This window comes from Myotis davidii, unplaced genomic scaffold, assembly GCF_000327345.1.
Source record: "Myotis davidii unplaced genomic scaffold, ASM32734v1 scaffold13, whole genome shotgun sequence".
Classification (NCBI taxonomy): Eukaryota; Metazoa; Chordata; class Mammalia; order Chiroptera; family Vespertilionidae; genus Myotis; species Myotis davidii.
In genome coordinates this window covers 364,633-376,275 of record NW_006286243.1, presented here as the reverse complement: position 1 = coordinate 376,275, position 11,643 = coordinate 364,633, and the positions used below count along the sequence as shown (strand labels likewise).

The window sequence follows — 11,643 nt, the reverse complement described above, 5'->3', positions numbered from 1 at the left end:
AGATGGGGACCAGGAACAGCACTGGGATGTTGTGGCGCCCAAGCGGCCCCGACTTGGGGCGGGAAGCAAGATGGGAGGCCGTAGGCTGATTGTGGTGCTGGAAGGGGCCAGTCTGGAGACAGTCAAGGTAACACGGACCGCGAAGGCGGAGAACCGGGGTAGCGGTAGGACGGGACCCCGGGGATGCGGGAGGAAGGGAGGGAAACACGCTTCTGGCGGGAGAGCGGCCGAGGTGGCGGTCTTCTGGTTCGGCGTCCTGGGTTGGCTGTCCTCGCTTTCTTCTTCCCTTGCCGAGTCGCAATACAGCCGTCACGTCCTTGCTTCTAGTTGATTCACCAGGATCGTTCTGCGGTATAAACTCATCTGACGGGAGGGGAGTTTCTAAAGGTGGTTCCGGTAGCGTAGTCGGCTCTTCCTTTTATTCGTAGGGACTTGGTGTTTTAGAAAAAGTGTTTACTGTCACGCTCCTTTGTATTCCTACCCACTTCGAAAAACACTTTCTTACCTATCCTCCGGCTCTTTTTCTGAATAACCCGGCAGTTCTGTCTTTAAATTGTCCGTGTTCTCATTCCCCCTGACTTCGTTTCTCTCACCGTTTACAGCTAAATTTGTTCAGTGAGTAGGCCCAGAAGAAATAGCACTGGTTTGGAAGTCAGACCTGGACTTTAATCTTGATTCTTATACTTATTTTATGTTGAGAAAAATTTGCCCTCAGTTAATACTTTACAGGGAGAGTGCAGTGAGAGTGCTTTAAAAGCAGTATGTTTTCCATAGTGATCTACCCTGTGACTCTTTTTCATGTTCCTCAACCACTTTGACCCTTTTTAGGCTTGCCATCTACCCTCCTCCCCTAACTTATTAAAATCGATATTTGTTTTTCTGTAATTGATATTTCTAACCTAAATAGGTTCTTCCATTTATCCCTCACTTAATTGCTTGCTACCTTTCCAAACTATTAATTCTGAGTGTCACTCAACCACTCCATTTCTTCCTGTGTCCCTTGGGGATGATAGTAGTCCCTACCTTGATGGATTATTGGGAAGATTAAAGGAGTCAGTATGTATAAGGGGTTTAGAATGTCTGTCACTTGGAATTAGTTATTATTGTTACTGATTCCACGTTACCTATTAAGTAGTTGTAAATGGCATGGTCAAATTAAAATTCCTATAGTATCCTCTGGAAGAATTTAGGTTGTCATTAATGGCACTCCAAGGGTGACAGAATCATAGCTGGTTGAAATCTTCGCTGCTGTTACCTCGTGCCTTCCTTGTGCTGGTAACTCTTGCTGTTCCCAGCCTCCTCTGGGCGTGCTCTCTGCATTTATTCTTGATACTCCAGCCTCACTGGCCTACTTTAAGCTCTTTGAAGGCATTAAGTTCTCTCGTACCTTGAAGCCATTGCATACAAGGTTCTCTAACTGGAAGCTCCTTTTACTCAGCTCTTTGCTTCATTAATTCCTACCTAATGTGCATTCACTTAACAATTATTGATCCTCTTATGCTGCTCATTCATTAATAGGTTAAATGTTACTTGCTTATAGAAATGATTCCCTGAAGTAACTAGAAGGCTCTCTCTGAGGGCAGAGAAAGTCAAAAATTCTTACATCTCCAATACCAATTATAGAAAGTGAATACACATGGTATTCATTCTGATTATTGGTTTTCAAGCTTAACCACATACCACAATTAAAAATCAAGTTTCATAAACCATCACCATTATTACATTTGAAGTACTCTGATATTTTCTATCCTATTTCATTAAAAACCCTCCTTATAACTTACTAATGGGTTAAAAATAGATTCTTTTATTCAAGAGGTTTTCTTCTATAACTAAGTGTCCCATGGTCTTAGTTCCTGGCCTTTGTTCTTTCTCTGCTTACTTTGACATTGTTATTTCAGTTATCATTTAATTTCAAAGTCCATGTGCCTCTTCCCCACTTTTTGGGGTTGTATATCTTCAGATGTTGTCAGACATACAAATGTTCTACTGATACATAAAAGCTTAGCCTTTCAAAACCTGCATTTGTACTTAATATGTTTTTTAGCTTAATGCTCCTTAGGACTCCAAGTTGCAATTTGCAATTATTTCTTTTTGCTGCTACAGATGGATTCAGACAGATCTTTAGTATCAAACTCCTACTTGGTATATTTTCTAGTATACAATATTCCTCAGTCATTCTCATACTCCTATTATTCCAGAATTATTTCTTCCTGGTGGATACTTGAGGATTCTGCAGTTTACAAAGCAGTTTCATATGTAATCACTGCCCTTCAGTGTTTCAGTTCCCACTTTTTCAGCATAATTTTCTTTTTTTACATTTACCTTTACAACTAGGAGCAACCCCTCTTATTTTTGTTTTACTTTTGACAGAAGTATTTCTTGATCAAACGACCTCCATCATTAGAATTTTCATACTTCTAGTTCAGATGTGTAGCTCTTCACTTAGTACATGGTTTTTATAAGCAAATAGCTTAATGACCATATATATTTTGCCCAGTTTAATCACAATTGGTATGCCTTGATAAGCTTTCAGCCTTTTTCATTAACTTTATTCCACCTGGTTCCAGAATCTCACACCAGCTTTGCCTAATAGCCACAGAGTTGTAAATTAAATCAAGTTTAAATCATCTGAAATCACAGGTTGTGCCTTCTTCCCTTTTCCCTCTAAGATCAGGTATGGAAGGAGTAGTGAAGGAAAGGAGGGGAGGGTAAACGTGGTCACACAGTGAACCCCTGAAGTCTTGCTGGGCCCCACCCCCATAGCTTCTGGTTTAGGAAATCTAGGGTGAATTTGACTAGAGTAACACGTTTCCAGATGCTGCTGCTGGTTTGGGGAGCACACTTTGAGAATCACTGGGCTAAGTAAAACAGCTTATGTTCTGTCATGTTCCCTCTTCAGGCAGGGAAGACATATGAACTATTAAACTGTGACAAGCACAAGTCTATGTTGTTGAAGAATGGACGGGACCCGGGGGAAGTGAGACCAGACATAGCTCACCAGGTAACTCCAGGGACAGCGCCTCCCAGCCCCTTGAGCCTTTATATGGAAGGTGAGACAGATGCGTGCTACTTCTCTGCAGTCTTGACTGTGCCTTGGTGTTTGCCGCCCTCAGAGTTTACTGATGCTGATGGACAGCCCCCTGAACCGAGCTGGCTTGCTGCAGGTTTATATCCATACACAGAAGAATGTGCTGATTGAAGTGAACCCTCAGACTCGAATTCCCAGAACCTTTGACCGCTTTTGTGGCCTCATGGGTGAGATCTTTAGGACTTAAACTTTAGGAGTGAAGAAGGGAAGAGGGAACATGCTTGATCTTAGAACAAGGACTCCTTACTTTCGATGTGTAGGGGTAAAGCCTGCATGGGTTCCTGGCTGAGTAAAAAAGGGAGAGCGAACCTCTCAGTATACAACTAGTCATGTGCTTGACAACTGCTTGCACATAACATTTTAGGGGTACAGCATAGCTAGAAGGCCATCTGACTATTGGTTTTTCTGGTTAGATTACGGGCAGAAATGTGGTCTCCACTGAGCTCTGAACACTTTTCTTTTCGCCCTAGTTCAGCTTTTACACAAACTCAGTGTTCGAGCAGCTGATGGCCCCCAGAAGCTCTTGAAGGTGAGGTATTGACACCTACTGGTTGGAGAAGGGTTCTGAGAACCTTTCTGGGGCTCATTTTTCTCTTTTACTTTAGGTAATTAAAAATCCAGTGTCAGATCACTTCCCAGTTGGATGTATGAAAATTGGCACTTCTTTTTCCATCCCAGTCGTCAGTGATGTGCGAGAGTTGGTCCCCAGCAGCGACCCTATTGTTTTTGTGGTGGGGGCCTTTGCCCATGGCAAGGTAAGGTCTAGGTTCAATTCTTAGATTCTTCATACCTTAGTACAGAATTCCAAGAGCAGTTAGCATTTTGATGATCCTTGTCCTCATCAGTTGGGAAATAGAGGGTCAAAGAGCTGAAAGACAAGTGTGGGTTCCCTAACCTGCCCCAGGACGTATCTTTTGAGGACTGCTGGCATATTTGTAATAGTCAAAACTAGGACCGTCTTAATCCTTCATACAAATTTGATATTAACACAGAGAAATAAAAGCTCAGTCCAATTTTCCTGCCCTAAAGGACTGAACCTATTACAGAGTGTTAGAGTTGGCTGACAGAACTATTCTCTCCTCAGCTCAATGTGGAGTATACAGAGAAGATGGTGTCCATCAGCAACTACCCCCTTTCTGCTGCTCTAACCTGCGCAAAACTTACCACAGCCTTTGAGGAAGTATGGAGGGTCATTTGACAGTAGGACCTTGGTCTGAAACAGAGACTGTTGACATTGCATCCCTTGACTCTTCTAACTCCCTGTTGGATGATGACCTTCCTGAACCAAGACTGGGGTTAGTGGAAGCCAAGGCTGAATGTACATTTGCTATTTGTTTATCTTATAAACACTGTTCTTGCAAACCTGGTTGTATTTAGATTCCTAAACTTAGCCTCTAAAGGTGTAAACTGTTCGTTCTCCTCAGACTTCAGGGAAAGGTGTGAGGTTACAGTGTTTGCAGCTTGGTTCTGGGCTTTGCAGGTGGGCTTTGGCTCCAAACTCCTGAGATTACTGTGCTCTCAGGAGATAGCCCTGATTACTGCAGCAATGGCAAGCATGAAGAACTGTCTGAAAGAAAGCAAGTCAGGAATGCTAGCAGTGAAAAATTGAACAAACAGAAGTGATTTTTATCTGGTACAGTTCCAAGGTAGAAAAAGTGGAGCAGGCAGGGCCTTATGCCCCTCCTCACCCCCCCATGGGGGGAGTGGTGGCGGCGGCACATATACAATCATAGTAAATTGGCAGAAGAAAAACAGAACAGATTCCTGGCTAGAGGGGGAGAGATAAGGCAACGTGCATGGGGGAGTCCAGAGGGGAGACATGGGCCCCTCTACTCCTCCCACAAGTGTTTCCCCTTTGGCCCAAATGAAGACTTGGCTGTCAGCAGAGGCACAGCTGGGAGTGCCATGTCTTTCTACTCCCTGGCTTCTGTGTTCTCTGTGCTCTAGGGTGGAGTGTAGAAAGGGAGACAAGTCATTTCTGCACCAGTCTTGCTCTAGGCCACCTGCAGAAGAAATTTGATGGGAAGGCTGGTCAGTTATTTCTTCTAGTTTCTGGTCTACAGCCCATCTAGCTTCTTCCTGGCACGTTAGTGCCCAATACTGCTTCCTAGAAGTCAGACTACCTTGAGATTCACCCCAAATTTCTAACACTGTCCACCCCCCATCCCCCAGTCTATTGCTCTATCCTGTAATCTGGATGTTAACTTACCAGGGAAATAGATTATTCCATTTTCTTTAACTTTTCTTTCCTTGGCACTATTGCTTTGCGAAGATAAGGCAATATGAATAATAGGCTCAGGAAGAAGACGTGGCCAAGGAAGTAGACGGATTTATACACCTGTGGAGAGATTCAGGCCATTGAGTTAGCCCGAGGGCATCCTATATAATAAAGAGCTAATATGCAAATGGTTGTCACACAGTCATGCTGGGGCCACGCCCCCCGCCCTGGTGCCGGGGGACCTGAGGCTGCACTCCCTGTCCCGCAGGGCTTGACAGGGGACCTGAGGCTGCACCCCCGGCCCTGTGGGGCTTGATGGAGGTGGGACCGGCTGGGTCTCACATGATTTCAAGGTGTGTGTGGGTGGGCGGGGAACTTGACTCTGGGTCCCGCCACGCGCCCTGGACTCTGACAGGAGGGAGATTTTCATATACATTTTACTAATTTTCTTTCATCTCTGACACTTCCATTATAGAGAAAGGGCAAATAGCAATATTAAAGTATTTCCTCTAATTCCTTTAAAAAATATATGTTATTGATTTTTTACAGAGAGGAAGGGAGAGGGATAGAGAGTTAGAAACATCGATCAGGTGCCTCCTACACACTCCCTACTGGGTATGTGCCTGCAACCAGGGTATGTGCCCACAACCAAGGTACATGCCCTTGACCGGAATCGAACCTGAGACCCTTGAGTCTGCAGGCCAACGTTCTATCCACTGAGCCAAACCGGTTAGGGCATCCTCTAATTCCCTTTTAATGTGCGCGAGTTTTGTGCACCGGGCCACTGGTGGTATATAATATCCCTTACTACTCGAGGTTTCAGTGGTTCCCTCCCATCCTTGCAAGCAGGCCCTCACTTACCTTAAACCATTTGTCCCATGTGAAGAGACAGAAGGCAGTCATTGAGTAACCCATGAAGAGCCAGTGGATGGTCTGCTGCACCAAATAGTAGAAGGGTTGTAGGACAGTAATGGTGGCCAGGTTGCTCAGGGTTGGGCTGTCTCGTATTAGGCTGGCAGCCTGGGGAGGAAGAGAAGAGGTAATCAGGACCTTGCCTCTTCTCGTAGTCCCCTTTCACCCAGTATCCTTAAGGCCTACCTGCCTTTCCACGATAACAATGAGGAATTCCATCTGGAAGCAGATCAGGTATCCTGAGTGTAGGCCATGCCAGAGGGCCAAGAATAGCAATGAGAGACCCTGGGAGAGTTGTTTATTTCCAAGGAACTTGAGTCGTTTGAAGAAGTAACTAGAGAAAAGGATGGGTAAGGATGAGCTACAGACTAGTTCTTGCACTCCCACCATCCGCCTCTGGGTTCTCAGCACCCTGAGGAGTGCAGTGGTGGTGGCTGGCTCCCACTTGGGCCCACCTGGGGCAAGGGAAGCAGTGCTGCCTGGTTAGCTTTAGAAATGGAAGGCAGTGAAGTTCACTCAGTTTAGAGACAGAAAATAGACATAAGGCTTAGCTGGGTGAACTTGGGTAAACTACTTAAATGACTAGGGCCTGATGTTGACTTGCAGTGAAGAGGGGAGACCAGTTTTCTACTCGTGCTGCTTACCTTCTAGTGATGGGACAAACAAACAAAGACTTTATAAACAGAACAATGGAGAACATAAAACCAGTGGCTGAACTGGGGTTAAACCCAGGACGCAAGGCACTTAGACATTTTGCTTTCGTTTTTCAAATAATGACAGAAATGGGGTGGGAGGGTGGGGTAGGAGTGGAGACACAAGTGTGTAAGGCAGGGGTCCTCAAACTTTTTAAACGGGGCCAGTTCACTATCCCTCAGACCGTTGGAGGGTCGGACTATAGTTTAAAAAAGCAAACAAACTATGAACAAATTCCTATGCACACTGCACATACCTTATTTTGAAGTAAAAAAACAAAATGGGAACAGATACAATATTTGTATTTGCGTGTGGCCTGCAGGCCATAGTTTGAGGACCCTGGTGTAAAGGTATGTGTGAGAATGATTAGAAGTTCTGCCCAAAGTGGGAAAAGACAGAAGTGACAAGTCCATTTCTGCCCTCCAATCTGGAAAAGTGGTGGAAGGCAGAAGCTTAGGTCCACACCTCCCCTCCCCTGCTTACCGGGCCACCCAGGCATTGGTGTTGATGTTGAATGAGGCGATGGTGCCGGTGAAGCGGGGGGTTGTTTCAAAGAGCCACACCTTCATGTTAGCGCAGGCATCCCACTTTGCCTTTCCATTTTCGTCAAAGTCATTGAAGCCCAGCCCCGTCAAAATGCATACTCCTTCCTGAGGGAAGGACCGACTCAGGGTTCTTGCCACTCTCTCCACGTCCCCCACAGCCTGTCTATGCCCTATTTCATCTTTTCTACTTACTGTGACCAGCCAACAGGTGACGTATTTGTACAGCACAAACTTGCCCCAGATGAGCATGTACATGCAGCGGAACCAGAAACGGCGGTTCTTAAGAGAAGAACGAACATGTGTGTTAGACTGTGCGAATTTCCCTAATGTTCTTCCTTTCTACTCTTGGGACTGACTGCTTCATGTCCATCTGACAGTCTGCCTCTATAATCGGCTAAGAGGATGAGCAGGGAGTCTAGCGAATATCCACTTCCTTTCCCTTGGAGTTTTGAAACAGCGTTGTCCTTAACTCTTCTTCTGAAGCACTTGGGACACTAAGTGCTAAGGGACTTTTATGAATTCATGCTCAATGTTAACTTAAGGAGACAACTGACTTAGAGTGGGTAAGGAATGGTTGCAAACCTTTCAGGTGGGCAGGAGCAAAAGCCAGCACTCCCCCCCTCCCTTGGATTTTAAATTCCCTAGAAGCCCCCAATCTATCAAGAAAAGAAACAAGCTGGAGAGGACCAGAAGCTGCTATGCTGGGCTGTAATATAGCAAGCTAAGAGCTGCTCCTGGGGAAGGTAAGGGGTGCCGAAAGTGCACCTGGCACAGCCCTGTGCCCGCGAAGGTCGTTCAATACTGGCTGATGAACATGTCCCGGCCTGGCTGGCATTGACACCAACTCTCACAGATCTAGAGCAAAACCAACATGCATTTGTTGATGGTGTTTCCCACTTCTTGGCTATCTACAGGAACCCTTGCCTGTCCATTTTCTATCTCAGATGCAGTCATACTGCTGCTGCTTTAGTAGCCACTCACTTCATAGTCTTCGGTGAGGAGATAGTTTTCTGGGATGTGGGGACTGAGGAAAACGTAGCCCACCAGGTAGATGAGGCCCAGACTCAGGCGCTTGAGAGCAGGTATGGTGCTGAAAGGAACAGGTGGGGGTCACAATGTGTAGAGGCCACTTAAGTCACAGAGGGGAGCTATCCATCTGGGATGGGATGAATAGCTCCACTGCCCAATATATCCTATATAATAATCCTATATAATAAAAGCGCAATATGCAAATTGACCCTAACAGCAGAACCACTGGGAATGACTGGTTACACACTGACCACCAGGGGGCAGACGCTCAATGCAGGAGCTGCCCCCTGGTGGTCAGTGCTAGTTCTGCTCCCCGCTGGCAAGTGGACATCCCCCGAGGGCTGCCAGGCTGCCAGAGGGAAGTCTGATTGCCAGCTTAGGCCCAATCCCCTGGGGGAGCGGGCCTAAGCCAGCAGGTGGTCATCCCCTGAGGGGTCCCAGACTGCGAGAGGGCACAGGCTGGGCTGAGGGACCCACCTGAGTGCACAAATTTTTGTGCACCGGGCCTCTAGTTTATATTAAAATCAATTTTTTAAAATGAGAAAATGAATTTTAAAGGTGGGGACATGACTGGTTCAGTCAAAATCCTGCTACATAAAAGTGAATTTTATGTTTGTGCCACAGGGTCAGAATGGCTGGCTGAAAAGGGCCCGCTGCCTGCAGTGAGCAGGTACAGAGTGCCTGTTACGACAGTCCAGGGCCTGTATGGCATGAGCCTGGGAGCCAGCGTCATGTGGAGAATGCAGCTAGGGCTGGTCTGCAGGAAAGTCACTTCAGAAGTGGCTTTATAGTGGGTGAGACACCTACTCTACAGATGTCTTGACCAAGAGGGGCATTTACCTGCTTGGTATCTCTCCTGGCTTGTCAGTCAGCTTTCTGTGCACCAGCTTCATGTAGTGGTTCATTGAGAACTGGGGCCCTACCAAGAAGGCTCCATAGAAGTAGGAGAAACCAGCAACTTCCAGCAGGGAAGGGATACCTCGTATGGCATATTTCTGTTGCTCAGAGGACAATGAACTCTATGCCGAGAAGAGAAGGAATGGTTCAGGATAGCTTTGAATCTACCTGCGAGAGCTGGTTTGTGTGTTCCCCACCCTTTTAGCCCACTGAACTAACTGGTTCTTTAAATAGCCATCTCTGGGGGGATGATATGGAGAAAAGTAGTTGCTTCCTGTGGAAATGAGTGTGTGCAGCAACAGTTGACTGCTGCTGATTTCCAAATGCCTTGCTGGCATTGATCTCTGGACTTTGTGCAAGAGCTGGATCCAGGCAAATTAGATTTGTTGATCCTTGCTCAGTGCTATCAGAAACAGATCACATAGGCTGGGGATGAGGTGGGGCTCAGCCCCTGGCGGTTGGGTTCTCTGGTTTACTTCCTTAATCTCTCTGTGGAGGAGTTGTGCTTACCTGATCTTTCCCTCCATCAAAGTAGTCAACAGCCAAACCTGAGCAGAGAGAGAAGGTGTGGGTAGAGTAGAGGGAAAGGACACTGGGGATGTGGCCTGTGGACTGAGGGTAGCAGGAGTGTGGGGGAGAACACAGAGTAAGTTTATGGTCAGATGGGGAGGAGCCTAGGTGTAAAAGGGGAGGGTAGTAACCATCACTTACCAATCAGTTTCAAGGTCAGAACACAATGAGGCATTGTCCACTTGATATCGTAGTTGCCAGTGGCTGTCCAATAATATCCGGCAAGAAGGTAGGCCTAGGAGAGAGGAAATATTTATGCTATTATTGCTATGATTTATTTTCTCTCTACTCTGAAATCCACTGAATTCCTTCATTTTTTCTTTCTCCTGGTCTTATCATTAAAGGCCTTAAGACGTTCCTATAAATGGAGACACTGAAACTGTAAAGGGGAAGAGACTTGCCTCAAGGTTTCTCAGTAAAATTAAGGCTAATTAAGAACTTAGATGCTTAGGTTCTGTAGCTCATTCTAAGTTGATTTTCTGCCTTGCCTTTACACGACTCCCCTCATGATAGCTGGGTCAATCTTGGTGAGAACCTTAATGCACAGTCCTATGCAGAGGGTTAGATGTCACCTCTTCCTTGAGGCAGGAAAAGTATTATCACTGCCACCTGCAGATGAAACACCTGGGGCTTGTGTAACGTGACTTACATAAAGTCATACGGGTAAGTGTTATTGGGAGAAACAATCAGAAATTGGATTGTTTTCCAGTTCACTGGTTTTCCTACACCACAGTCTCTGACTTCTCCCTAATCCTCAGCTGTGACCTGTGCTGCCAAGGGAAAGATGCTTACCATCTGGAAACAAAAGGTAGTGAGAACAGCAGTTATAGTGCGGCCCATCAGTCGAAGAATGAGGAACTGAAGGATGACACATAGCAGGGAGTGGTACATCTGGTTTCCTAGTGCAGAAGAGAGCAAATTTTAACTTGTGTCCCATCCTGAGCCTTCTAAACACAAAGAGATACATACAGAAAAAGCTATTTTGGTATTAGGATATTTTTGTCAAAATTACCTCATGTTCTGGGGGAAGGGACTATAAATAGAAGGGACTGTTGGGCAGCTACTGTATTTCTGAATGTTTGAACTTAAGGTTGCTCCTGAGGGGACGCTTGTTATCCAGTTATAGGCATAGCAGAGAAACTGGTGCCTCTCAGTTGATGGGGTCGGCGAGGGTAACCACTCTCAAATGTTTTATCTGGGAGAGGACTGTTCATATAAGGAGAACTTAAGCTATTTTCTTGTCCATACAAATCCTCTCTGCAAGCACAGGATTATAACTTACCTATCCATCAAATTCTCTCCAGGAAGTTTGGTTCAAATCTGTCCCTTCCCAGATTCCCTCTAATTGCAGCCCCACTGCTAGCCCACTTTACTCACCAAAGTTAAAATAAGCAATGGAGAGGCCTGTAGAGGTGTGGAAGAGATGGATGAGGTAGCTGTCCTTGTAGAAAAGATAATGCCGATAAAACAAAGCCAAGGGGTAACCTGAGGGGAGATCAGAAGAGGGTTATTTGTGGCTGGTGCTCTCCCATTTTGTTTTGGAGGTTTATCTGGCATGAAACTCAGCCCAGAGAGGAAAAAACATACCGTATTTGCCGGCGTATAAGACGACTGGGCGTATAAGACGACCCCCTAACATTTCCACTCAAAATACAGAGTTTGTTATATACTCGCCGTATAAGACTACCACC

At 45.9% G+C, this 11,643-nt stretch overlaps 2 protein-coding genes across 4 annotated transcripts in view; one reads left to right on the top strand and one right to left on the bottom strand.

The window, feature by feature from the left end:
• Positions 1–7: 7 nt before the first annotated feature.
• EMG1 (EMG1 N1-specific pseudouridine methyltransferase) lies at positions 8–4,450 on the top strand. The gene is made up of 6 exons (XM_015559951.1): positions 8–127; positions 2,900–3,001; positions 3,114–3,255; positions 3,559–3,617; positions 3,694–3,843; positions 4,173–4,450. The coding sequence occupies exons 1-6, from the start codon at positions 71–73 to the stop codon at positions 4,284–4,286; spliced, it is 624 nt and encodes a 207-aa protein (XP_015415437.1). The 5' UTR covers positions 8–70; the 3' UTR covers positions 4,287–4,450.
• A 236-nt stretch (positions 4,451–4,686) lies between these two features.
• The window catches only part of LPCAT3 (lysophosphatidylcholine acyltransferase 3), a 38,284-nt gene continuing 31,327 nt past the window's right edge, over positions 4,687–11,643 (bottom strand). Inside the window, exons 2-13 of one of the 3 annotated variants that reach the window (XM_006757548.2) lie at positions 11,330–11,437; positions 10,745–10,851; positions 10,094–10,187; positions 9,893–9,930; positions 9,326–9,504; positions 8,438–8,546; positions 7,649–7,735; positions 7,395–7,561; positions 6,405–6,552; positions 6,168–6,326; positions 5,298–5,426; positions 4,687–5,091 (exon numbers count right to left, since the gene is read on the bottom strand). In XM_006757548.2, coding sequence (XP_006757611.1) covers positions 5,310–5,426; positions 6,168–6,326; positions 6,405–6,552; positions 7,395–7,561; positions 7,649–7,735; positions 8,438–8,546; positions 9,326–9,504; positions 9,893–9,930; positions 10,094–10,187; positions 10,745–10,851; positions 11,330–11,437 — 1,313 coding nt within the window. In that variant the 3' untranslated portion in view covers positions 4,687–5,091; positions 5,298–5,309. Of the gene's footprint in view, positions 5,092–5,297; positions 5,427–6,167; positions 6,327–6,404; positions 6,553–7,394; positions 7,562–7,648; positions 7,736–8,437; positions 8,547–9,325; positions 9,505–9,892; positions 9,931–10,093; positions 10,188–10,744; positions 10,852–11,329; positions 11,438–11,643 lie in introns of those variants that run through there. The other 2 variants (XM_015559949.1, XM_015559950.1) reach the window with 2 other exon arrangements.

What these genes read in the sequence shown, in the direction of transcription:
- EMG1 (XM_015559951.1), top strand. Translation starts at nt 71, where the DNA reads ATGGGAGGCCGTAGGCTGATTGTGGTGCTGGAAGGGGCCAGTCTGGAG. An exon ending in CCAGTCTGGAGACAGTCAAG is followed by an intron (nt 128 to 2,899) that starts GTAACACGGACC and finishes TTCCCTCTTCAG; the next exon opens with GCAGGGAAGACATATGAACT. An exon ending in GACCAGACATAGCTCACCAG is followed by an intron (nt 3,002 to 3,113) that starts GTAACTCCAGGG and finishes TGCCGCCCTCAG; the next exon opens with AGTTTACTGATGCTGATGGA.